The 26,312-nt window shown below is 41.9% G+C and overlaps 1 protein-coding gene across 14 annotated transcripts in view; it reads left to right on the top strand.

The window, feature by feature from the left end:
• L3mbtl3 (L3MBTL histone methyl-lysine binding protein 3) overlaps positions 1 to 26,312 on the top strand; it is a 115,907-nt gene that overhangs the window by 22,811 nt on the left and 66,784 nt on the right. For 4 of the 14 annotated variants that reach the window (XM_006986708.4, XM_042262171.2, XM_016005236.3 and 1 more), the window contains 9 exons: positions 1,072 to 1,192; positions 11,328 to 11,439; positions 11,807 to 11,881; positions 13,415 to 13,574; positions 14,797 to 14,926; positions 16,963 to 17,047; positions 18,569 to 18,660; positions 20,152 to 20,256; positions 25,054 to 25,189. In XM_006986708.4, coding sequence (XP_006986770.1) covers positions 1,091 to 1,192; positions 11,328 to 11,439; positions 11,807 to 11,881; positions 13,415 to 13,574; positions 14,797 to 14,926; positions 16,963 to 17,047; positions 18,569 to 18,660; positions 20,152 to 20,256; positions 25,054 to 25,189 — 997 coding nt within the window. In that variant the 5' untranslated portion in view covers positions 1,072 to 1,090. Of the gene's footprint in view, positions 1 to 1,071; positions 1,193 to 11,327; positions 11,440 to 11,806; positions 11,882 to 13,414; positions 13,575 to 14,796; positions 14,927 to 16,962; positions 17,048 to 18,568; positions 18,661 to 20,151; positions 20,257 to 25,053; positions 25,190 to 26,312 lie in introns of those variants that run through there. The other 10 variants (XM_016005242.3, XM_042262173.2, XM_016005240.3 and 7 more) reach the window with 6 other exon arrangements.

Below are 26,312 nucleotides of genomic sequence, written 5' to 3' on the forward strand. Positions count from 1 at the left end.
TAGCTCATTGAGTCTTTTAGACTTTGTGCTCATTTCTGTCAAAGTCTTGGCTATTGGGAAGCCATGGGGGTCATAGTAGATGCTTCAACTTAGTCAAACAAACATGATCTTGTTCTGAAACAATTACATTCACATTTGTTGTGTTGGTAGGTCCAACATGTAGATAGGTTAATATAGATAACAGTGAATAATGGACTCAATTTTGCTTTTATTTTCCCACTATCAAAATCCACTTTTTATTTAGTAGTACTCTTATCTTTGGTTCCACTTTCTGAGATTATAGTTAACTGAGGGCTCAGTTACTTGAGGACAACAGCTGCCCAAACATATTAAATGGAACTGTCCAGACACAAACAGTCCATCAGTTTTAAATGTTGTTCCGCATAGCGTAAGATCTGAGGCTGCCCAATTTCACTCTGCTTAGGAATGAGTCTCCTTTGGGTCCGGCAAGTCCATACTATACAGACTACCCCCCTCCCCTACTTAGGTGCTTGGTGACTTGGCTGTCACAGTTACCAGACTGACTGTCCAGGTTCACCACGCTTGTATTCAAGTGAACTTCAGTTTACTCACCGTTGATGCCCAGCTGCAAGAGCACTCACTGATGCTTATGACTTGAATAGGCCAAAGAGAAGTCATTTATTGTTTAAACGAAAAGATGAGGATTCTCACCTTAACCAGGAAAGAGAATCATGCCAAATCATTGACAGTTGTTGCTCTTAACCTTTTACAGTGTCTCATTTATAAGTTAAAGTTTACTGTAGGAATGAATACTTGGGGACCAAATTGTACAGAGCTGGTGGGGTAGCTCAGTAGTAGAGTGGGTGCCTTCCCCAGCTCTGGTTGCAGTTTCTGGCACCACAAAGTAAAACAGAAACATAATATAAGAAGGTCTGGAGGGCCTCATACGTGCTAGGCAAGTGCTCAGCCCCGTTAGTGATCCTTTTGAAGCAGTTGTTTCTAGATGGATGAATCAAGAAAATAATGTGATTAAAAGAAACAAGTAATAATGAGCACTAAATCAAAATGATGTGCACATGAAATATTTACACTCCCCTTTTCCTCTTCCAGGTTAAAAAAAAACTAAATCATGACTGAGTCTGCCTCTAACACAAGTGGTCAAGAGTTTGACGTATTCAGTGTTATGGACTGGAAGGATGGAGTTGGTACCTTACCAGGAAGTGACTTAAAGGTAGATTTTCTTTGTCGTGTGTGAATTATCTATTGTGTGTATCTGCGTGTGAGCTTATTTTACAGTGATTGCATACATGGAATAAGAATTCAGAGCATTAAATATGGTGTTATGGCTCTAGATAGTATATGGTTTTCTGCAGTAAATTTGCAAGGCAACTTGAAATACTGATAGAGTGTCAGATTTTGTCATTTGGGTTAGGCGACTGAAGAATATGTTTAGAATGGCCTTAGTTTAAGAAAATCAATCAATAGCTCTGAGGAGGATCATCTATCTGTTTTGACTCTATTATGAAAATGGCCAATATATATGGAAATGGCAGACCTAGAAGGTCTAGTTTTTTTTGTTGTTTTTTTTTTTTTTTGGAGATTTTAGTAATGGCTTTGTAGCTTTGAGTGTATAACCTCATTCCCTGGGTCCTAGTGTTCTTATACAGAAACTGGGTAAAATAATATGAAAAATTTGAATCAATAGAACTATTCACTGCCTTTAAATTACTTATACTATGAACATGAGTTTTTCTATAATCATTTTTTCAGCAGCAAGCTCAAGCTCTACCTGTAAGTCAGACTGTGATTTTTTTTTTTTTTTTTGAGACAGGGTTTCTCTGTGTAGCTTTGCACCTTTCCTGGAACTCACTCTGTAGACCAGGCTGGCCTCGAACTCACAGAGATCCGCCTGCCTCTGCCTCCCGAGTGCTGGGATTAAAGGTGTGCACCACCACCACCACCACCACCACCCGACATCAGACTGTGATCTTATAGAAAGGGCACTGTTCAGTTTACTGGGGTTCAGTCTACTCACTATATATGTGTTAGCCCATTGTGTGTCTCTGTTCTTCATGGGGTTCAGTCTGCTAACTCTATATGTGCTGTCCGCCTCTGTCTCCATTCTTCATGGGGTTCAGTCTGGTAACTCTGTATGTGCTGTCTGCCTCTGTCTCCATTCTTCATGGGGTTCAGTCTGGTAACTCTGTATGTGCTGTCCGCCACTGTCTCCACTCTTCATGGGGTTCAGTCTGCCCACTGTGTATGTGCCGCCCACATGTGCCCTGCCCCATTGAGTCTACATTAGGACCACCTCTGCCGCTCCATGAAACACAGCTGTGCAAGCTCAAACCAAATCACCCTACTTCTCATTTCTAATTTGGTTTAGCTGTGTTCCTATCTCTGGGACCTTGAACCTGTCTGTGGCCTTTTAGACTTTGTGTTTGTACTCAGTCCTTTAGGTGTTTAAACTTTCTGTCTCTCTAACGGGCTGTCACTGGGCCTGTCTCTGTAATACTTGATGTGCTGTGCTGTCTCAAATAGGAAAATTTTGCTCCTGACTTAGGCTTCTTGAAATCTAATCCTTTTGATGGCTGATTGACAAATATCTTAGCCAAGTTCCTGCCCTCACTTATCCTCAGGGGTACAATTTAAACATCTGCCTGCCGTTGGAAAAATGTTTGAGAGTTTAGTTGGCTTAGGTTTAATTAAGTACAAAGTGCCAGTGCATGAGTTTAAGGAAATAAAACTATTGCAATGAGGTTTAGTGAAATCCAAAGAAACTTTTTTTTTTAAATGGGTACCAAAATATAGTCAGAGGTTTTTAATTCTGGTATTCTTTTATGCCATAAGGCAATTATAGTCTAAAGTAATGCATGGTATACTTTAAAATAACTAAAAAAGAAGATTACAAAGGTTCTTAATATGTAGAATTGGAAATATTTGAGGAGGTAGGAAAGCTAATTTCCTCATTTGAACATTACGTATTATAGGTGTATATAGAAATAGCATATAGTGTTCATAAATATGCACATACTATGAATCCACTTAAAATTATTAAAAAGAAGAAGTTTTCAGTTTTAGTTTTATGTGATGACTAGTCATGGAGTAAGTTAATCCTTCAGGATCAAGATTGCTCGGCAGTAAAATAAATAAATACAAGAACAAATAGGAATTGAATTGCTCTGACATTCTCCAAGTGTCTGTCTGCATGAGACATGATGAATATAGAAGGATGAAGTTTTTTTTTTTTTTAACTAAAAAAAAAAACCCTATTTCTCAAGCTCTGATAATGTATTAGCCTCCATGTATTAGCCATGTGAATTCTGTCAAGTTATCAGGGACTGGAGAGGTAGTTCAGCAGTTAAGAGCATGGACTACTTTTGCAGGGTACTCTAGTGTGGCTGGGCAGCTCCCAACTGCCTGGAAAGCCAGTTCCAGGGGATCCAACAGTCTTCTAGACTCCAAGGGTGCTTGCACTCACAGCTTCCCAATCCCAGCCACAGACACATAATTAATAATAAAGTAAGTCTTATGACTGATTACTTAAAATCCTTACACTTTGTAAGCTTTATCTGAAGAAAATGGGAGTTGTTAGGATCCTTAAGATTCACAGCTGTACACAGACCCTGAGCACAACCATTAATAAATGGGACCTCTCAAAACTGAGAAGCTTTTGCAGGGCAAAAGACACAGTCAATAAGACAAAAAGACAGCCAACAGATTGGGAAAAGATCTTCACCAACCCCACATCTGACAGAGGATTGATCTCCACAATATATAAAGAACTCAAGAAACTAGACATCAAAGCACTGAACAGTCCAATTAAAAAATGGGCTAAAGAGCTAAACAGAGAATTCACAAAACAAGAACTACAAATGGCTGAAAGACATTTAAAGAAATGCTCAACATCCTTAATCATCAGAGAAATGCAAATCAAAACGACTCTGAGATACCACCTTACACCTGTTAGAATGGCTAAGATCAAAAACACCAATGACAACCAATGTTGGAGAGGATGTGGAGCAAAGGGAACACTCCTCCACTGTTGGTGGGAATGTAAACTGGTACAACCACTATGGAAATCAGTATGGCGGTTTCTCAGAAAATTAGGAATCAAACTACCTCAAGACCCAGCCATCCCACTCTTGGGCATATACCCAAAGAATGCTGATACATACCATAAAGATACATGCTCAGCTATGTTCATAGCAGCACTATTTGTAATAGCCAGAACCTGGAAACCACCTAGATGCCCATCAACGGAAGAATGGATGAAAAAAATGTGGTACATATACACAATGGAGTACTACTCAGCAGAGAAAAACAATGAAAGCATGAAATTTGCAGGCAAATGGATGGAACTAGAAAATATCATCCTGAGTGAGGTAACCCAAACCCAGAAAGACAGTTATGGTATGTACTCACTCATTGGTGGATTCTAGATATAAAATAAACAATCAGACCACAACCCATAGAACCATAGAGGCTATATATATATAGCATGGAGGTCCGTAGGACGACTGTGGCATATAATAAATTTCAGTTTTACTCAATTATTGAAAAAAAAATAGCCAAATGAATGGAAACACATGAACTATGAACCAAAGACTGAGGGGCTCCCAGCTGGATCAGGCCCTCTGAATAGGTGAGACAGTTGATTGGCTTGATCAGTTTGGGAGGCATTTAGGCAGTGGGACCAAGTCCTGTGCTCATTCCATGAGTTGACTGTTTGAAACCAGGAACTTATGCAGGGACACTTGGCTCAGTCTGGGAGGAAGGGACTGGACCTCCCTGGACTGAGTCTACCAAGTCAATCACAGTCCTCGGGGGAGGACTTGTCCTGGAGGAGATGGGAATGGAGGGTGGGCTGGGGGTAAGGGGAGGGCGTGGGAGGGGGGAGAATAGGGGAACCCATGGCTGATATGTAGAACTGAATGGTATTGTAAAATAAAAAATATATATCACAAAAAAAAAAAAAAAAAAAAAAAAAAGATTCACAGCTGTAAAAAGGAGCTGTGGGCTGATAAAGAATGTAAACAAACACTTAGGGTATGCATTTTCGGACTTTGCGATATATTATGAAAACTGCCTTTTTCTGTTATTTCATATGCATATGATTCTTGTGCATTTTTACTGTATAATGCCTCTTGCACGTCAGGTACATGATGAAATTTATAACTTTCTTTTCGTTAGCTTTTGGTAACAAAGGGGAGTTTCCACCCCTAAGAAATCTGGATTGCTTTAAAGTTTTTTTAAGCAATGGATTTTAGAAGTTAACCAATTATTTCTATTAAGATAATCAAGTAATTAAGTCATTTAGGGTATTATAATCAGGGTTATTTGATATGCCTTTTATACTCATGTAATTACCGGGGTAATTGCGATGTGTCCCATCTACTTCATGAGCAGTAGGCAGTTTGATACCTCGATTTATTTATTTATTTATTTATTTTTATTTTTCGAGGCAGGGTTTTTCTGTGTAGTTTTGGTGCCTGTCCTGGAACTCACTCTGTAGACCAGGCTGGCCTTGAACTCACAGAGATCCACCTGCCTCTGCCTCCCTAGTGCTGGGATTAAAGGCATGTGTCACCACCACCCCGCTTGATACCTCGTTTTAACAAATGATTTGAAGAGCTGGGGAGGTGACTTAGTGGAAGACCAGAGAGGAACTAAATCTGAACCCTTAGCACCGTGTACGAAGAGGCCAGTTGGAGAAGGGGAGCAGACAGGAGGATTGCTGAAACTTTCTGGCCACCAGCCTAACTAGGTTTGGGGCAAGATCTTTTCTCAAGGAGATAATAAGGTGGCGAGTAACAAGCAGAACATAGATATGCTAGCCTCTGTATGGATGGTGTGTGCACCAGCATGTGTGTGCATACAACACTCATGTATACCTCTCTCTGTCTCTCTGTGTCTTTATCACACATAAAATATATTATTTATAACCCCTTTAAATTGAGATTCATAGCCCATCTGTTGTGTAACAGTTTCCTATGAGATTTTTTTTGTTTGTTTGTTTTTCAAGACAGGGTTTCTCTGTGTAGCTTTACATCTTTCCTGGGACTCACTTGGTAGTCCAGGCTGGCCTCGAACTCACAGAGATCCGCCTGCCTCTGCCTCCCAAGTGCTGGGATTAAAGGCGTGCGCCACCACCGCCCGGCAGTTTCCTATGAGATTTAAACATAACAGCCTGCAGGAAATTCCTTAAGCAGGAAACTAAACAACTCAAATAGCTTCAGGAAGTCCCCGAAACTGAACAGATTCACTAGGCCCCTCTCTGCCAGGATGAGCAATAAAAGCTGAGAGTCCCTCCCCAAAGAGAATTATCAAGCTGCAAAGAAAATTCTCAGAAGAGCTGAGCTGCAAGAGGTCAGAGCAGACCAGCTGCCTGGAAGAAGCAGAAATCAGCAGAGCAGCCTGGAAGAGGTTCAGATCAACCGTTGAAGCACCTGGAAAGGCCACTCTCCAAGCTGATGAGCTGTCTGAAAGCTGTGCAGTATGCTCCAGGTTCCGAGCCTTGTGAGCTGTCACCCATGCCGGGGTGGGCTTTGGTGATGCAGCTGTCTGAGTTGTTTTTTGCTTCTGAAAGTAACCCCAATAAAAACATGTGTTCACCAAGTTGAACTTTGGTAGTGTCAGTATTTTGGTCTGTTGTGGGCTCCCTATCCGGGATGAGTAGATGTATGTGTTGTGACTCCCTAAGAAAAATTTTGTCACATAGCACCACCTCATTGACTATATTTCGTAGCATTTCTTACATCAAAATTGGGGTTCTTTACAAGGTTGAGAAAATTATTTTCTACTAAACTAAAATGTTACCGCGTTGAATAATTCATAAAATTTGCTTCCTCATATCGTGGAGGGTATGCTACATCACCCAGGCTGCTGCTTTTCAATGGTTTGTGAATTGATAGGCACGTGGATTTCCTAACAGTTGGTACTAAGTCATCCAACTCAAGTTTATCCAGCTGATACAGCCTGGCCTCATAGGTAGAGGTCAACTTCCCGTTGTGCGAACAGGTTTTATGTTTTGTGGATTTTTCGAAAGAACTTAGCTCTGTGACAGCCTCATGGTTGCTGGCTGATTACATTGTCATTTTTCTGGTGAAACTTCTGGGAGCAGTTACCATTGTCCAAGTTGGAGCTCCTGAAGGGTTTTGGTTTGCTGGCCCCCACTTTTCTCCGGTCTCATCTCCTTTTACCTCAGTGCCTCTTTATTTCCTCCCTCTCTCCTATCTTGAGCTTGTGTTCCTGTCTTGTCACTGGTATGTTCTGCCCTCTCACACTGGGCCACTTAACCATACTTTTCTTTTTTTTGGTTGGTTTTTTCGAGACAGGGTTTCTCTTTGTAGCTTTGCGCCTTTCCTGGAGCTCACTTGGTAGCCCAGGCTGGCCTCAAACTCACAGAGATCCGCCTGGCTCTGCCTCCCGAGTGCTGGGATTAAAGGCGTGTGTCACCAACGCCCAGCTTAACCATACTTTTTTGAAATAAAGCACAAACATCTTTTTGGGTGCAGAAGTGAGAGAAATAGGAAATTGACTCTCCAGGGGAGCACCTTACCTGCGCTGTGTTTCATCCTTTTACTCAGCTCCTTCTGTCCATCTTTGGTCAGTTTACACATGGGGAAACTGACGACAAGAGTGTTTATTCCTTTGCTCACGTCAGTTATTGCAGCTCTGGGGTGGAGGAGACCGCAATGGTATTGAAACTGACTCTCTTAGCACTAGTGCATGGCTGTCTACAGGCAGAGTGTTCGCAGATCGAGACCAACAGACAAGGAAAACGGTACACATGTAGAGAGGTGGGAACTTCCTTGGGTGGGAGGGACCAGGAAGCCTTCAGAAATCGGGCATCATTTGAGCTGAAAATGCTCTTTGTGAGAAGACTTCTTGGAAGGTGTCGGGGAAGAGAGCAGAGCAGGGTTTCCAGAGGCAGAGTCATTTTAGCAGGCAGAGTGCTAAAAAAAAAAAAGAGATTGTGGTCATTATCACGGCATTTCTGCCTAAACAAGCTTCAGGAATTTTGCCGTTACCTGATTTGTTCTTTGAAGATGCAAATAAGCTTTAGTAGAGTAATGTCTGAAGGAGAGTCAGCTATGGGAGAGGCAACTGACTAAGGGACTGGCAGTAGAAAGGTGTCTGGTGGGGCTTCCCCAGGCCTGAGTCCTTTCTCAACCTGAATATCTAATGGCATCTGAAATATTTCTTCAGAAAGAAGCAGTCCTCTGAGTCAGAGGGAGTTAGTCTTTCAGAGTCCCTCAGTAAAACGCAGATGCTCCCTGGAGAGTGATAGCATCTTATCTAGTAAGAATAATTGCTCCTCATCGGAGAGCCAGACCTGTAACAGCAGCAAGGCAGAAGCCAGCTGTAAATCCAGCCCCTCTTCCTAATGCATGGCTTCACCTTGTCTCAGTGAATGTTTAAAACAGTTTAGTGACCAGACATCTTTGCCCTTACAACATGTTGGTAACTGGGATTCGGGTTTCAACATCGAAAGTAATGAAATGGAAATCATAGCCTCAATTGAGTCTTCTAGTGATCTATTAGTAAAGAGACCCCCAAAGAGGGAAAAGGGATTTTCCCCCTAGAAGCAAAAATAAAGAGCGGAGTAGATAATTTGTTTTATTGGCCAAGCCAAATAAACAAAACCTGACGCATAATTCTTTATTTTTATTTATTTTTACTGACCTGGATAGATTCATATGTAGAAAAAGCTGCCCTGCCAACTTTATGTTTGCCTTGCTTAATGAATTACTTTTGTAAAGTTTATAATTTGATATTTTCAGTTGGAGAATGGAACACATGAGAAATTTCACAGCATGCCAAAGTCATTCATAAAAACATGGAGGACCCAGGTGTCTAATTGGGGAAACAAAAGGAAATGCATCCGTCTTTCTGGAATTCTGTATTTGGACCTCTAGTGACATCAGCATCCCTGTTCTTCCTAACATTTCCCTTCATTAGGAATGTCATGAAAGACACAAAATCCAGGTTGAGAAGCCATAGCAAAATGGATTCCCTCTGTCTTTTCTCAAAGAGTGGGATGCTCTGAAAGTTCTCAGAGGGTTTTGATTTCTGAGCTGAGTGACCGTAGGAATGAGCAGATGTGCTCCCAAGTTCTAGAGTTTTAGGGTGCCTTTCGGGGTACAGTGAATCCTATGAATCCTAGTCTCACAAGTATGCACATAGCTTCATTTTATGCCTGTTTTGTGCATCAGTCCTTGAAGTCCATCCTTGGTCTCTGGCTTCCGGCTGTTCATGGTGTCCCCAGGTGACTTTGCGCGTCTACTTTGTGTTTAGACCGTCAATTATGGCAGTTAATGTTAGCAGAAGGAGAAGATGGCTAAGATTTAAATGTTGTGTTTGCAGACATACGACCTTTGAACTTTACAGGTATTTGAGCCAAACCCTTGCGAGTGTCAGGTCTGCACTTTTCACCCAGAGGTCTGGCATCCTTTCTCAGGCGTGTATAATGCAGGGTGGTTTGCAGTGTATCGGCCATTGCGATCATTTCTGTCTTCTCTAAATGTCTGGGGCTATTGCTCACATCTCACATTTGTCAAGTGAGCATACATTAGCATAGACAGCAAGTCATGAAAGCAGAATTATTCATCTTAAGTGAATCATCATTTGTGTCTATTAAAAATAATCTGAACTCAGAATTGATTTTTGTATCACATTCTTTAATATCATTAAATAATGATCTTGGTAGCTTGTTTTAGCTACTCTTGCCCAGTAGATGGTACTGTCAGCCTTATTTTGGAGAGTTGCTAGTTAATTTTTTTTTTTTGAACTTTAAGGTTTCTTTCTTTTTTCTGAAGTTGTTATTTTTAGTTCTTGTCCATGACATTAATTTCTTTCTTTTTTTTTTTTTACCATTTTCTAAACTGACATGGACACTAGGTATGCTATATACATTGCTTGTGAATTTGTACTCAGAATATATAATAGGGAGAAAACATTCTCACCTTCCTGAACTATTTCAATTCTTTCAAACTGGGAAGTATTTGATACTTTTATACAATGAGTGTGGAAATTACACATAACTGAGTGAAAAATCTGAAACATTTTATTGTCCTTTCACATATGAGCTTTCTACCGCTCCGTCCTCCTGCTAACACCTGTGAATCCTGACAGCCATTCTGTTCTATGGAAACTAGAAATGAAAAAAAAAAATTTAGATCCATGAATTCTTGAATCTGAGAGATAACAGGGTCCCTGCCGCCATATAATAGCAACGATTAAGCCTTCCACGTAAATATAAGTGGGTTGATGCAGAAACCTGCTTTATCTGTAGCTGCCGTAAATTGAGAGGAGGCTTGTAGGACCTGGCATGAGCACTCCATGACCTTCCTCTTTAGTGATGAAATGGCATGTCCCAGACTTGTTCGCTCTTACGGTGATTTCTCCATTATCTCTCAGTTCTTTGGGAAAACTGGGACTGAAGTGCATGGAGAAGTTTTGAGGGTGATGAAAGAAAAGGGAAGTGTGGCCCTGGGGAGGGAATATCTTGTAACAGGAATCTTAAAAGGTCTTATAATAAAAAACTCAGAGCCAGATATCAGGGTGAAAGCTGAAAGATCAGAGAAGCAGAACAGCCAGCCACTAGCTTACCTCTACAAAATCCTCAGCCTCAAGAGAGTGAGTTCCTGTTTCCTCATGCCTTATATATCTTTCTCTGCCAAGACATCATTTCTTGGGATTAAAGGCATGTGTGCTTCCCAGCACTGGGATTAAAGGTGTGTGCCACCACTGCCTTGCTCTGTTTCCAATGTGGCCTTGAGCTCACAGAGATCCACACTGAATCTCTGCCTCCCGAGTGATAGGATTAAGAGTGTGTGCCACAACTACCTGGCCTCTATGTCTAATCTAGTGGCTGGCTCTGTCCTCTGATCCTCAGGCAAGTTTATTAGGGTATACAATATATCACCACAGTATCTCATGGTTTATGTATTTTTGTCTTGGACTATAAGGAGGGAGGTGACAGGCCATTATGTCCTTCTCTTTAAATTTGGTCAGCTTTAGTGAGATGAATCGATTCCTTGAGGGGGGAAAAAAGAGAATTCCCCTCTAGTAGCTTTGCTAAATAAACAGTAGTATTAAATAAATAAAAATCTTAGTGAAAACGTGTCTGAGATGACAAATAGAAGTGACACCCACTACATTGGTCCAGTCTTCCTCAGTCTAAAATTCACAAAACAAAAGGGCCCATTGTTACTAAAACGCTTATCCAAGATAGGGCTGTTTTACCCCTTTGCACGTGGTTAATTTGCTTAAGACTGCAGGTCAGTCATGAAATTGATGACGCCCTGAGGAATTTTGTAAATTTTGCTTTTTTTTTTTCTTCCTTCCGTGTTATTTGCCAGTTTAGGGTGAATGAGTTCGGAGCTTTGGAAGTTATCACAGATGAAAGCGAGATGGACAGTGTCAAGAAAGCAACTGCCACCACCACCTGGATGGTCCCAACGGCTCAAGAGGGTAAGGCTGGCCTGCCCACTGCCTACTACTTCTTATTGAGAGATTTAAAATCAGTCTAAGCTTTTATAGGAGGGCCAGGCTTCGAAAGCCCTGGATTACTTTTGTGTCTCATGTCCCTACATAAATTTTTGTAATGCAGCCGACAGGAACCAGCTTTTACATTTTAAAATAATTATTCGCTGTCTTGTGTCTAATGCCAGATCTGTAATAGCACGAAGTTAGTTGCAAATTATCAAGTAAATCCAACTTGCTAATGGCCTGCCTAGGTGATTTAGCCAAAAAGCCTGGCACTTTTTTTTTTCCTCATCTACTCCAATGGTTGTAACTAACATCTATATGCTGACGACTCCAAAATCTATATCTCCAGCCCCGACCTCTCCCCCGAGCTCCAGGCCCGTATTTCCACCTGCCTACTGGACATCTCCACCTGGATGTCCCACAGGTACCTCAAACTCCACATGTATGAAATGCAATTCATCCTCTTTTTCTTTCTCCCTTCCCCTAAACCTACTCTTTCCTCCGTAACCCGTATGTTAACTGACGGCAGCACCATCTCCCTGGTGCATAATCAAGAAATCTAGGAGTCATCCTGTATTCGTCCCTCCTACTCCCTGTTCCTTAATGCTCTTGATTTTGATTCCCTAAACAAGTCTCAGATCTGGCCTTTCCTGTTGTCACCGCCACTGACTTAATGTAGGCCTCTAACTCTCCCTGAAACTACTGCAGAAGTCTCTTAAATAATCACCGCTTCTAACTCACCCCTTGCCAGTTTATCCTGCACCCTGAAGTCAGTGGGACTTGTGTAGTCTGCTCACCTGCTGCTTTGCTAGTTTCTCTTTGCCACCCTAGCAAAGCCTTCCAAGATCAGGTGGCCTGCACCCACCTGCTTGCTTTATCTACCTACTGTATCCTCTTCTCTGTGTGTTGTACTCTGGCCCTTCAAGCAACATGGACCTACATGTCATTTTCCCAATCATCCTATGGTTTCTGCTTCCCTGCCTTTATTCATGTTGGGTTTTTTTGTTTTGTTTTGTTTCATTTTCTGGCTCAAATGCCATTTCTTTCTCTGTCTATTTTTCTTTGACCTTTAAAACCCTGTTGAGGGGCTACATTAGAAACTCCTTTCCTGACCTTACCCATGGCTGAATGAATCACCTCTTCCTCTGCAGTCCTAGAACTTGCTTGTGCTTCTATGAACTTCTATGACTGCATGCATCCCACACGATTAGAAGTCCTGGGTTTCTTGTATGGCTTCTCTTCTAGACTGTGAGCTGTCTTGGGCGAGGTCTGTACTGACATAATCAGTGTCCAGCATAAATTGGTGCCTAATAAATGTTTGCTGAATGATTCAGGCAGAAGGAAAATACGAGTTCCTAAATGATTTGGGTAATTATGATCCAGGAAATCAATTACATTAAAATTACATGTGTTGATTTAATCAATTAAATAAAAATCACTCATCAAAATGTTATAAACATGAAGTAACTTAGATGACCTTTTTAGCATTATCAAAGATCCACCTATAGATTAGAACTTTTAGGCCAATAGTATTATCTGAAATTCAGTAACTAATGAAATTTTTTTCATTCCATGTTTAACTCTGTAGGTCTCATGTGAATTTTTTGCTTGTCCTTTTTGGAGATTGGTTGTTGTTGAGATAGAGTCTCACTAAGCCAAGCAGGTCTTAAACTCAAAGAAATCCACCTGCCTCTGCCTCCCAAAGGGTGGGATTAAAGGTGAAAGCCTCTACATCTGGCTCTCTATCTAGATTTTTTTAAAAAAGAAGTGATTCAACTGATTTCCTGCCATGCTTAGCCCTCATCCCCAACTTTTTAGTTCAATCACTGATTCATTCAACAAACATCATTCTTTACTGTGTCGCTAACAAAATTAGTAGAAGAGAAAGTTTACATATACTTTGAAGTGCCTGCTGACATGGTTTTAATTTCTTCTCTTTTTTTCCCCCATCTTCTAGTCTTTTCAGAGAAGACTGGGGTACCATTCCGGTTGAAGGATCAATCAAAAGTAGATGGGCTTCAGTTTTGTGAGAACTGTTGTCAGTATGGCAACGGAGATGAGTGTCTTTCCGGAGGAAACTACTGCAGCCAGAATTGTGCTCGGCATGTCAAAGACAAGTAGGTTTCCTTCCCTTCCGTCTATGAAATGGGTCAGAGACTTCCAGATCATAGTATCTGAGGAGACGGAGCATTAAGTGTGCCGCCGTCAGACATCTGTCCCCCTCTCGTACCTGTTTGCTAGACTCTCTCTCTGGTGACAGATGACCCTTGACCTCTCCATTGGACCCAGTGCCTTCTCTAGAAGGTCTATTCTAGTAGCACTATTCCGTCTCTATAATCGACCACTGTTACATTAATTTGATTGTTTCCAGTGAAGAGTACTTAGGTGTTTCTGACCTATGCACGCATTAGGATGGTACTGATACTTATGACAACACACTTATTTACTTCCACATGGGGGAACTAAGGTCCTCCGTGGAAATGTCCATAGTAGATAATGTAATAAGTCCTTGTAGGATGACCTCAGGGGGTATACAGTAAGTGATGTGCAACTTCCCCATCTGGGGACTATCTAACAAAGTGCACCTTAGGAGCAAAAAGGTGTGTTTCTTGCATGTAATAGCATAGGACAAAGTAAATAACTTGACATTTATTTTTTTTTTAGTTTAATTTTTTAAAAAACTTTTATGTATATAAATGTTTTGTCTATGACCACATGCATGCCTCAGAGGCCAAAAGAGGACATCAGTTCCCCCTAGAACTGTAGTTACAAGCAGTTGTGAGCCACCATGTGGGTGCTGGGAATAAAACCTGTGTCCTCTGAAAGAGCACCCATTGCTCTTAGCCACTAAGCCATCTCTCCAGCCACTTGACTTTTGTATTTTATTGGAGATTCTCTTGTATCATATTTAATATTTGTATTGGTAAAGGGATTCTTTACAAATTTATAATCATTTTTTTCTACTGGATTTGACAATCTTAAAATTGTTAGTTCCTTGGTTTCAAATTGTCCTCGAAACATATATCTCTACATAATTGATTCTTTTATTATTATTATGGGAGACAAATAATTATAAACACATTAGAATCCATTTTACATACATTGATAGTTCCCCTTTAAAGCTAATATATAAAATAATGTTCAGTTTTTACCCAGAAATATCTATGAAACATGATTTTAAAGGTTCCCTAAACATACTATATGCTGTGGATTTCTCTTAGTAATTAAATGTTTCTTTGGAGAGTAATTTTTTCAAATAATTTTGCATCAATAATGAACATGTCGATATTTGATAGACATTGTTTCCTGTCACTTTTTTGGGGGTTATAAACATAACAGAGATCAGAAGGACGAAAGAGATGGCGGTGACGACGAGGATGAGGATCCTAAGTGTAGTCGGAAGAAAAAACCAAAATTATCTCTGAAAGCTGACTCCAAGGAAGATGGAGAAGACAGAGATGATGAAATGGTGAGTAGCCCTTGTGTGTCTATTCAGAGACATGGGCAGTCTTCTTGGGGTGTTCAGTCACCAGATCTGTTGTGGAGTCAATTGCTTGAGTTAGATAATGCTAGTTCAGGGACCACTTACATCAGGAGATCCCATTCCACTTTATGCCTCACTATCATCATCTAAAAATGAGAATCATAAGTAACAGTATGCCTCCTTCAGTACTAAGACGTTGGATGTCCTGAAATTTATTACTTGGATGAGGAGCAACAATCAAAACTTAAGTTTTGCAGATGAATTTCAAATTCTCTTACCAGCAAAATGCCAATACAATTTTGCTAAATTGCAGACAGATCTCATGAACTATGTGAATGGATAGAAAATGACATGTAACTATCTTGTGTGTCTAGGGGGAAAAAATCATTCAACATGTGTTTATTGGAATGTAACTACTTTCACCCTGAAGTAGGTATTAGTAGTTCTATAGGAATTGAAGACTTTGAGGTCTTGAAGCCTTTCACCCAAGATCAACTATTGAGCAGTTGTTATCTGCTAGATACTATTCAGTGGACTGGGAATATGGAGGTGAATAAGACGTGTAGCAGGATTAAGGTCCTTCTTCATGGAGACATTGTGCTCTGGCTAAGGAGACATGATAAACAAACAAGAAGAACCAGCGAGATGCCAGTTCATCCTGAGTAGTGCTATGCTGGTATTTAAAGTAGAGCATTAGGACTGGCTGACTGGTTTAGATTGGGTTTTGGGGGAGAGCTCCTAAAAAGACAGGAACACTAAGATGTGAACAGTCAGGAGGAATCTGCTATGCACATTCAGCCCTCTGCACCATACAGCTTCTGAGTGAGAATACCTAAAGTGGGATCAGTTGCGGCACATTTTGTTGGAGGGCATACTCAAAAGTCACAGAAGACTAGGGAAGAGGGGGGGAGGAAGCGGAGGTTAGTGTGATTTGGGTCAGGTCAACTTCATGGCTTCCTGAGTGTAGTGGGAAGACCCTGGGAAGTTAAAGGCAAGAGACTGCTGTGGTCTGACGTGTTCTTTGCTTGACCAGTTTGCTGTGACCTATATAAGCAGGAGTAGAGTCGGAAACCAGTTAGATATTCTTGCCATCGCTAGGTCAGAGGGCCGTGTAAGATAGAGGTTAGGTGATTCTGTTAGAGTTAGGGTTGTGAGGATATAAAAAAAAAGGGAAGAGTCAGGGATTCTATGAATCATAGGTTCCTGGATTGAATACATGCCTGGAATGTGAAGGAGGCAAGGGTGGAGTAAAGACTCAGGAGGCCTTTGGATGTGCAGAGTTTATTGTGCTTCTTACCTACACATCTCAAAGTCGTTAGGTAGGCAAACACAGACACATGGAGTCAGGGAAAGGAAGCTAGAGATGGAGGGGGAAATTATTTAGCGTAATAGCGTGACTATAAGGACCCAAGTTTAGATCTCCAGAACCCTATAAAAAGCTAGGTGCAATAGCACCTGCTTCTAATCCCAGTGCTGAGGATGTGGAAACAACCGGGGTCCCTGGAGCTCACTGGCTTAAAGCCTAGCTTACCTGATGAAGTGTTCCAGTCCCACCTCACAGGGAGGTGGAAAGAGCTTGCAGAATGACACCCAGGGTTGTCTTCTGATCTCAATACCACTTCATGCCCTTCACAGCCCTCCTCACATTCAAAGAAATGACCTTGAAACATATGGGCTAGAGAGGAGCAGGGGTTGAATGGGTGTAGACATCAGTAGAGAGCCTGTGAAAAAGACCTAAAGAAAGAGATCTAAGCAACAGCAGGACACTGTTCATAGAGCTAAGATCAGGACGTGTTCTAAGGAGGAGGGAGCGGGGCTTGTACTCTTTCAGAGAGCAATTGGAAATGTTCTTTGTCAATGGCTCAGTTCAAAAGCAACAAGGTCTCTAGTGGACCCTATCGCTGCTTTAAAAGTTAGGAAGCAAAGATCAACAGCAGAAAGCTTTTCGACAGACCTCTAAGTGTTCCTTGAGACCAATTTCATGAACTTGTGAAGTCAAAATTTTTCCTTTCTTGCTGTAGGAGAACAAACAAGATGGACGGATTCTGAGGGGTTCCCAGAGAGCCAGAAGGAAAAGACGTGGGGACTCGACTGTCCTAAAGCAGGGTGAGCTGATGATGTAAAAGCTGTGTTGACTTGGTGGTCCTGAAAACCGAGTTCAGAGATGCAGCTTCAGTCTTCATGTTTCTCCACACCACCACAGAGCACTCCTATGAGTTTCTCTTCGGTGCAGTTTCCTCCATAAAAACAAAGGCTAGAGGAAGCAGCTTAGAAAAGGAACAGTAGCTAGTTTTCAAGTTGTTACCGTGCATGTCTTGAATACCTTCTTTCGTTTACTGGTTTATCCATCAAGATGGAAGTTCCTGCTTCTACCCCTTTGCCCAAACCCTTGTTCTTGCTCATTTCCCAAGATGTTAGGTTTATTGTGCTCTCTCTTCCCATGTGATCCCCCCTTTTTTTTTCTTTTCCTTGGCCACACCTGATTCTGTTGGGAAGTCCAGTTCTCGGTTCTTCCTCTTTGCTGTTTCGTTGGATAAACTCTTCTTCTTTAGTGTGGCCCTTGGGTCATTTCCATATAAGCTCCTCGCAGCCTTGCACACATAGCCCAATGCGTCTGCCCTGCCCGGCCTTTGATCGAGGTCACTCTGACGAGCACAGCCCAGCTACCAACCTGCACGCTTCCACTCTTCCCTGAAAGACAGGGCTGTGAATCCAGTGACCCAGCATTCCCGCTCTGCGCATGGAGGCACTCCTTGCTGGTTCTTCTGGTAATCCCCCAGAAGGAGCTGTAAACATTTCCTTCCATCTGTCTCTAGCTCACAGCAGAACTTCTGCGTCCTTTCAGATGGCCTTTTGGTTTGTTTGTTTGTTTCCGTGATTAAGGGAAGTAAATTAAATCCTGTAGTTACTCTACGTGAAATGTCCTTGTCCTTCAGCCTTTCTCTTCTCTCCTCCTGATGCCTGCTCTGGATGAAATTCCAAACCCTCGGCTCTTGAAGACCCTGTCCTTCCAGTCATTTTTACCCCTTCAATGTTTCAGTTTCCTTCCTTTGTGAACTGCCCGTGTGCTTTGCACATCCCAATGGACCCACAAGCGCCTCCAGGGTTGCTACTGGTCAACCTGTTTCAGCCCTTCGTCTGTCACATTGTTAATCCAAAGCTTTCTGGTTTTTATCACATAGGCAGTTTCTGTATTTAATGAATATGATTTTCACCACACCAATGTTTTCCTTCATTTCCAAGATGCGTAGATAGTCCCGACACACTCAGTGCACCAGCCCTTTCTCGGTCTTCAACTTTTAGACACCAAGGAAACAAACAAACAGCACCCTTAAACATCTTGCTCCTGGAGAATTTTACTTCCTGTAGCTTCTCTGGGCTTCCTCCTGTGCTTTTCGTGCATTCCAAGTTCTTCCACTTTCTTCTGTCTTCATCAAGTGGATATTTATGCCACAGCTCACATCTCAGTTCTTGTTTCTATGGAAGAGGAACCAGAAAAAGAGAGAAGTATCAGCCATGGAAAGGGAAGAACCATACAGCATCGTATTTGCGCAAGAGAGATGTCCCGGAACATTTCATTCATTTCTTAGCTTCAGAAAGTCCATCATTTGGTATCCTGTCTTTCAGGGTTGCCTCCTAAAGGCAAGAAAACTTGGTGCTGGGCATCCTACCTAGAGGAGGAGAAGGCTGTGGCAGTTCCTGCAAAGCTGTTCAAAGAGGTACGAGTCCTTCTAGAAGCACTGTGGGCAAAGGGTGATGGAGCAGGAATGCTCATCTGAATTCATATGGTCATTTCCATTATCTGCTTAGGAAGTGTGACATGGGATAATGTTTCAGGTATATTGTTTCTCTTTCTTTCTTTTTTTTTGTTTTTTTGTCGGAGCTGAGGACCAAACCCAGGGCCTTGCACTTGCTAGGCAAGCACTCTACCACTGATCTAAATCCCCAACCCAGGTTTATATCATGAGACTGTTATGTGGAAGATCCCTCAAAAGGCAGCTATTACAACACTCACAGATGATCACAATGTTTCCTCCACATTTTCACTCACTTTTCATTACCAGAATATTATTACTGAAACACGAGTAGATGCATATCTTGTCTGGTTAGGAGGGACTGAAAGTGAGTTACTGAGGTTTGCATCCTGTTAAGAAACATTTAAAATGGTTTGCCAGATATATTACTGATAAGAATAGAGCTTGTTACATAATAATAATAGAGCTTGAATAGTGATACATTCATATGCTTTAAAGTGTCAGTACTAAAAGGCAATAAAGTATGACCCTTGTGACTTTGTCCTTCTAAACACTGGCTTTGTTCCCGCTGAAGGGGCCAGTATGCTAGTTCTTCCATTTCCTTCCTAGAATGTCCTAAGCACACACAAGCACCTCCCTGCCCTGTCTAAAACACAGTGACAATGGCTGGCCCATACTTTCTTAGACTTGCTGTTTAATTTTATAGTTTGGAGATTATTTCATTTGAGGTCATTGATTCCCTCCATCTTTCTTTTTATGATAAACCATAGTATTTTAAACACATTTATTCCATAAAAATTGAAGTTGCTCTCTATTGGTTTACAGGCAGGTGTATGTCTTTAATTTTTTTTTTTTTTTTTTTTGGTAGATGCTTTAGTGAATGTGGTCACACACCTAACATTTGCATATCTATGAATATCTCTGTTAGGTAATTCCCTAGAGTCAGAATTGCTGAGGAAGGCTCAACTTTTTGTAGATAGCATGAAAGTGCTACTGATTGTCCAGACATTATTCCTAGTGGTCTGTGCCCGAGTCTGCCTTCCTGGGGCCTTCCAGCACAGAGCCATTAAGCTTTTTGATTTTCACCCATCTAACAGGAAATGTATCTTGTGTGATTCTGATGGGCAGAGCTGATTGTCTCTTCAAACCTGTCAAAGACAGAGGCTATAAATCATGAGACTTCTTTTTCATGACTTGCTCGTAGCCCGTGGGAATTTCTCATCTTTCATTAGCCCCTTTCTTTTGGGATTTTAAGGAATTGTTTATTAATCTATATGTTTGGTGAGATCCATCTTTGGGATGGTAGGGATGGGACGCAGGGCCCTACCTGTGCTGGAGAAGCTTGTAGCCACTGAGTCCTATCCCCAGCCCCAAGGGCTCTGTAAGAATAGAAATTGTTCATACGTTAAGTTAGTCTTGGGGGTTCTGCAACGCTGCTGTTATTTTATATTACAGCACCAGTCCTTCCCATACAACAAAAATGGATTCAAAGTCGGTATGAAGCTAGAAGGTGTGGACCCGGAGCATCAGTCTGTGTACTGTGTCCTCACTGTGGCTGAGGTGAGCTTTGCCTTGTATTTGCTTGGAAAATAAAATGATGGCTGTGGGGCTGTAATGATGAAGAAGAAATGTCCTTGGCTGAGTGTTTACTTCCTGTGAGGCAGGATGCTCAGTGTTTTTCATGTACATTATCTCTCCTGATCATTGTGAGGTATGTCTTGTGCAACTCATATAATTTTTTTTTTCAGCCCTGATTCACAGAGGAGGGACATGAAACCAGAGAGGTCAAGTGATCAGTCTAAGGCCAGACAGTCTCAAGGTGGTGGACCTAGGGTTTGAAATGATGTCCACCTGATTCCATAGACTTTGCCATACTGTATGTTCCTTGACAAAAGGAACCAAGCAACACACACACACACACACACACACACACACACACACACAGTGTGTCCATTATATTACTAAGAGTATTATTAGTAATTAAATTTCTTTTTCTTCCTGTGGTAGCTTCCTTACTTCTTGCACTGAACTAGGGTTGTGGATCTTTCAAAACCTTCTCCCCCAAGGAGTAAAGTGTAGGCACTAGTTTCAGTTTTTGCAGAGTTCTTTCAGTGACTGGATTGTAAGAAGCTGGCTTCCTGCAGAACGCAGAGAATGCCATGGTTGTGTGAGGTGGTCACGGTAACCATAGTTCCCTGGGGCATACTGTACACCCTGTGCTGGCTGATTGTCTTGTAGATTTGGGGAGGGAGCAGCAGCAATGGCCAGGTGCTGTTGTTGAAGATGAAGCCTGGTGTCCTGGGCCTCCGTGTTTAAGGGATGGATCTGGAGACAGGATTGAGTTTGAAGAGTCAGTAAATCTAGGTTGCTTTTAAGAGATGTATCTGTGAGAGAAAGGGCCCTGGGGGGCGGGAGGGGTGGATTTTAACTCCTGTGTTTACTTCTTCTTTGTGGTATTGATGGTGGAAGCCAGAGCTTCACGTTGCTAAGCAACCAGTCTATCACCAAGCTATAAACCCAGCCCCTGACTCTTGTTTTTTGAAGGTTTATTTTACTTACTGTAGGTTTTCGATTATAAAAGCTGTCTGCTCTTCGTGAAAACTTCGGAGTCTAAGAGTACTGATCTCTGTCCCATCCACCTCTTGCCAAATCCCAGAAAGCATCACCCTTATCAGTTACTGCTGCTTGCTTCTAGTAGATGCCTTCTCTACGCATATATTTCTCCTTTACATGTAAATGTTACATTATGCATAATCTGCCTCTTCCTTCTGTGACCTATCTTACACATTTAGTTTTTTACCATGGGCTCTTGTTGAAAGAGTTTTGCTACGAAAGGGTATCTTGGAGATTGGGGCCAAGGAATGCCACAAAAATCACACCATGCAATGGACCTCCTGCAAGAGATTTATTAGGGGGTGGGGGACCAAAATGGCTGCCTCTGAGCAGGGATGGAAAACAGACCTCACCAAGCCAGACTATGATGCTGGGTTTTATTGGGGGGGCGGGGGTAGTATGGAGCATGCGCATAGGGAAAATCCAAAGATGGAGGCTGGTGGTCGGCCACTAGTGATGACTATTGGGAGTTGAAGCTGATTGAAGGTGAGGAGGAACCTGGAATGTGGGCAGTTCTTAGATGACGAACACTTGTCCCACAGGATTGCTTTTGTTCATTTCAACTGCTTGCATACTGATCTCAACTGGGTGGGCATCTCTTACTCTAAGGCAGGAGGGTGGTGAATTTGAAGCTAGACTGCATAGTGGGACCCTGTCCCCACCCCCAACATCACCAACTATGTTCTTGAATGAATAGTCTCTTATCCCTCCATCTCCTCTGGTTTCTGCTTTTGGGTATCTGTAAGAACCAACCCTGGCACTCCGGAATGAAAAGTTATGGATACATTGTTTCTGATAGGTGTTGCTGTTACTGCCTGTGCGACAGGGCAAGGCAGGGCAGCGGCTTCTCCATCCCCTGTTCTTGCTGAGGCCATTTTAGGTTTCACTAGCCTTCCTTGAGTTGATCAGTTCTTAAAAATCTCACCAAAAATGTGTGAGGATTTGTTTACCTACGACTGAATAACAGTTTTGTCTTTATTTCAATCTACCCCCTGCCCTGAGAGGGCAAAAGAGCAGATGGAGTCCTGATACCTGAGGGCTTCAGGGCTCTAATCTAAGGAGCAGTGTCTCCCTGCTTGCCCAGGAGGAAAGGGGAAAGGCTGGCGTCCTGAGCACAGCAGGCTTGCCTGTTGGAAGCTGACAGGGTAACTTCTTTGACTTCCATAGTGAACAATTGTCAAAGAAATGGAGATAACTGTGGGGTGTGGCAAGGCATTAGAGATTAGCATGAATAATAATAATGAAAAAGGAAGCTAGTGGAGAGAGCCCAGCATTCCTCCATAGTTGATTTCTTTCTTTCTTTTTTTTGTAACACTCTTATTGTGTAGAATCTAGCCTCACAGATCCTCCTGCCTCAGTTTCCTGAGTGCTGGAATTACCACCAGGTAGTTGATTCTGGTGACTCTATTCTTCTTCCTCCAGGTTATTACGTCCCTCAGATTAGCTCAGATTAGGAAACCATTGCTCCTACAGGAAATGAAGACTTAGGTTCCTAGGAGCCTCTGGTCACAACGCTTTGGTCAGCACACATACTTGTTTTTGTTTCATGACTCCTTATTCATTATATTGTTGTTGTGTTAAAACTGAATCCTCATTCATCAGCAAGCACTGCTCAGTGCACACGTGAATAAAGCTCCTATAACACACACATTTCCTCTGTTAGGTACACCATAGCATTCTGGGCACTTAGAGGTTAATGAGTGAAACTGCTAAGAGAAAGGCTGAAGATGTGGAAAACACGGTTTTAAACCGAGTCTCTAGAGTACTTGTTCATAGGAGGACAGTCCCAACAAGAAGGCCGGGCCAGTCCCTGCTAGGCACCTGGATCTTGGGTGACTCACATATTGTTGTCATTCTGTATTCACACCTCTACCAGCTCCAAGCATATTATTTTGGGTTAGAAATAAATTTTAACAAGCAAGTGAATTCATAGGTACAGAACATATGAATAATGAAAAATGACTTAGTTTTTTTCTTCCCAGAAGTACTCACGAGGCGAGGTATGGGTACACTCTTGGAATCTTGGGAAGAGGTGGGTCAGAAATTGGGAAGACGGAGGCTTTCCTCCTAGGGTTAGACCTTTAATGTAGGAGTTGAAAGGCTTGATAGTTCCTAGTGGGAACCAGTTCCATAGGAGCTAGGTCTGACACTGGAAAGAAAGATTTGTAAGTCCTCAGAATGGAGAAGAGTTCTCAGCTGGGGCTCAGGGACTTAGTGAGAGGGGACATGCTAGAAGGATAGGACGGAGGATGACCCCTGTGGCCCAAGCCTTGGAGGAAGAGGGTACAGGAGTCAGCTGTGGAGAATGAAAAAGCCTCCAGGCAAGGCGGTCTCTAGGCAGGGAGGCTGAAGATATAGGAGGTTGTTTACCAAAGCACAGAATTGCAGAGGACAGGAGAGTTAAGGAGGACAGGCTCAGAGTACTGTGACCACAGGGATTAGAAATGACTAATGGCTTCACTTGTAGGAGGGGAGTGGAGACAGCTGCCTGCAAGACAGGGTAGACCAGAGGCCCCTGAGCTCCCTCTGGGCTTGAGACAGTGGGGGTGGGAGTAGCCCTCAGCCTTCCTGAGAAATTGCATTCCCCGGGGACCCCAGTGTCACCTAGGACTCCAAATCCTGGGAGGAGTAGGCTTAATTGTGAATTTGTATATGCTGTATATGTGTGCATTTTTTCTATTGAACTCTTTTTCTTTTTAATTAAGAAATTTTTTATTCATTTTACATGTCAATCACAAATCCCCTTCTCTTCCCTCCTCCTGCCCCACCCCCAGCCTTTGCCCCCCAACCCACCAGTCCCTCCTCTGAAAAGGTAAGGTCTCCCATGGGGAGACCAAGCTCATCCCCCTGCATCAAGACTGTGCAAGGTGTTTCCCCCATAAGTAATGGGCCCCAAAAAGGCAACTTATGCACTAGGGACAGATCCTGATCTGACTGCCGGGCTATAACATATAAAACATAAACAGGACATTATTCCTTTTCTTTGCTCTTTTCCTTGTTGTTTTGTTTTTCGAGACAAATTTTCTCTCTGTATCTCTGGCTGTCCTGGAACTCTCTCTGTAGACCGGGCTGGCCTCGAACTCACAGAGATCTGCCTGCTTGAGTGCCGGGATTAAAGGTGTGCGCCACCACACCTGGCTCCTTCCTTTTTAATTTTCACTTCCCAGAAGTAATAATTGTCAATATTTTGTCATGTTCTTTAAGACTTTATGAATTTCTATACTATATATATATATATATATATATATATATATATATCCATGTATGTACATGTAATTATGTGTATAAACGGCCGTACATTTTTAGAAGATGTACAACATATATGTAAGTGCACACATGGTTTTCTCACAGACTGAACTACCTCGTATAATTTACTCTGCCCCTTGAATTTTAGCAGACTGTTTTAGCGGCCTTTCCATGACAGTAACTACAGTTTCCTCACTTTGGCGGGGGTGGGGGTGGGTGGGTAGCGGTGGGGAGTGGGGTGTGAGTCACAGTGCTGGCTCTGTACTCAGCCTCCAGCTTTTTATGGGGTCCTTACATTTGTGTGGCAATTACCTTCCTGACAATGCCATCTCCTTAACCCCAGGATATGTCATACCTGATACCTAAGTTAATTTATTTTATTATCATTATTTTTATTATTATTATTATTATTAGTAGTAGTAGTAGTAGTGTGTGTGTGTGTGTGTGTGTGTGTGTGTGTGTGTATTTTAACTTACTGAACCTGCTTACCTATTTCAGGTTTGTGGATATCGGATAAAGCTTCACTTTGATGGATATTCTGATTGCTATGACTTCTGGGTAAATGCAGATGCTCTGGACATCCACCCGGTGGGGTGGTGTGAGAAAACTAGCCATAAGCTCCAGCCTCCAAAAGGTACTGCTACTTTTTGTTTCGTGCTTTGAATTCAGTAAAATCTTACTTTCTTAGATGCTAACTTGGTATTTTTAGAAGTTATTTTTTGTGAAAATTAAGTGAAGTTTATTGTTCATAATGTAAAACATATTTATTAAAGTCAAAGAAATCTAATTTAAGAGAATTACTTCCATATATGTATTTTCATATAGATTAAAATCTGAATAATAATAATTCTTGACTATAAACAACTTTTACATACAGATCTGTTTTATCTGTTTATGTGTGTGACTACATACACATATATACACATAGCGTTGAATAAAATTATTTGAGACATTAGTTTTACTGCTATTTCATTATATGAAAAAGTCTTGAGAAGCCAGATATGGTGGCACACACCTGTAATCCTAGTACTAGGGAGGCTTGTGGTGGGAAATCATGGGTTAGAGGCCAGTTTGGGCTTTAAAGTGAGTTCAAGGCCAAGACCTTAGAGAGAGAGAGAGAGAGAGAGAGAGAGAGAGAGAGAGAGAGAGAGAGAGAGAGAGAAGAGAAGATGTAACCAACCGTCTTATTAAATAAGAAACACAGAAACAATGTAAAAGAGAAAGCCAAGAGCTCAGAGCTCAGAGCTAAAATCTCACCCTTCCTTCTGCTGTCCCAGCTTCCCAAAAAGAGCTATATCCTGTCTGTTCGTCTATTTATAGTATTTTGTTCTGCCTTCTCATTGGTTGTAAACCCAAACACATGACTGCCTCGTCACTGTCTGAATGTACAGCCCCCTAGGTCTTAAAGGCATATGTCTCCAATGCTGGCTGTATCCCTGAACACACAGAGATCTATGGGATTAAAGGCGTGTGCCACCACCGCCACACTCTGTCTATGGCTCTAATAGCTCTGACCCCCGGGCAACTTTATTTATTAACATACAATCAAAATCACATTTCAGTACAATTAGAATACCACCACAAGAGAGAATATGAGTATCTTGAGAAATTATACGTTGAGCCTATAGGTTTTGATATTTTAGAGATTGAAGAAGAAAATATAGTACTGAAAGCTACCATGCATAGATGTTGGGCTAATAATAATCACTTTTCAGTGCTAGGGATCAAGCTTAGGATTTCATTCCTGTTAAGCAAGT

The sequence above is a fragment of the Peromyscus maniculatus genome, chromosome 16 (genome assembly GCF_049852395.1).
Source record: "Peromyscus maniculatus bairdii isolate BWxNUB_F1_BW_parent chromosome 16, HU_Pman_BW_mat_3.1, whole genome shotgun sequence".
Classification (NCBI taxonomy): domain Eukaryota; kingdom Metazoa; phylum Chordata; class Mammalia; order Rodentia; family Cricetidae; genus Peromyscus; species Peromyscus maniculatus.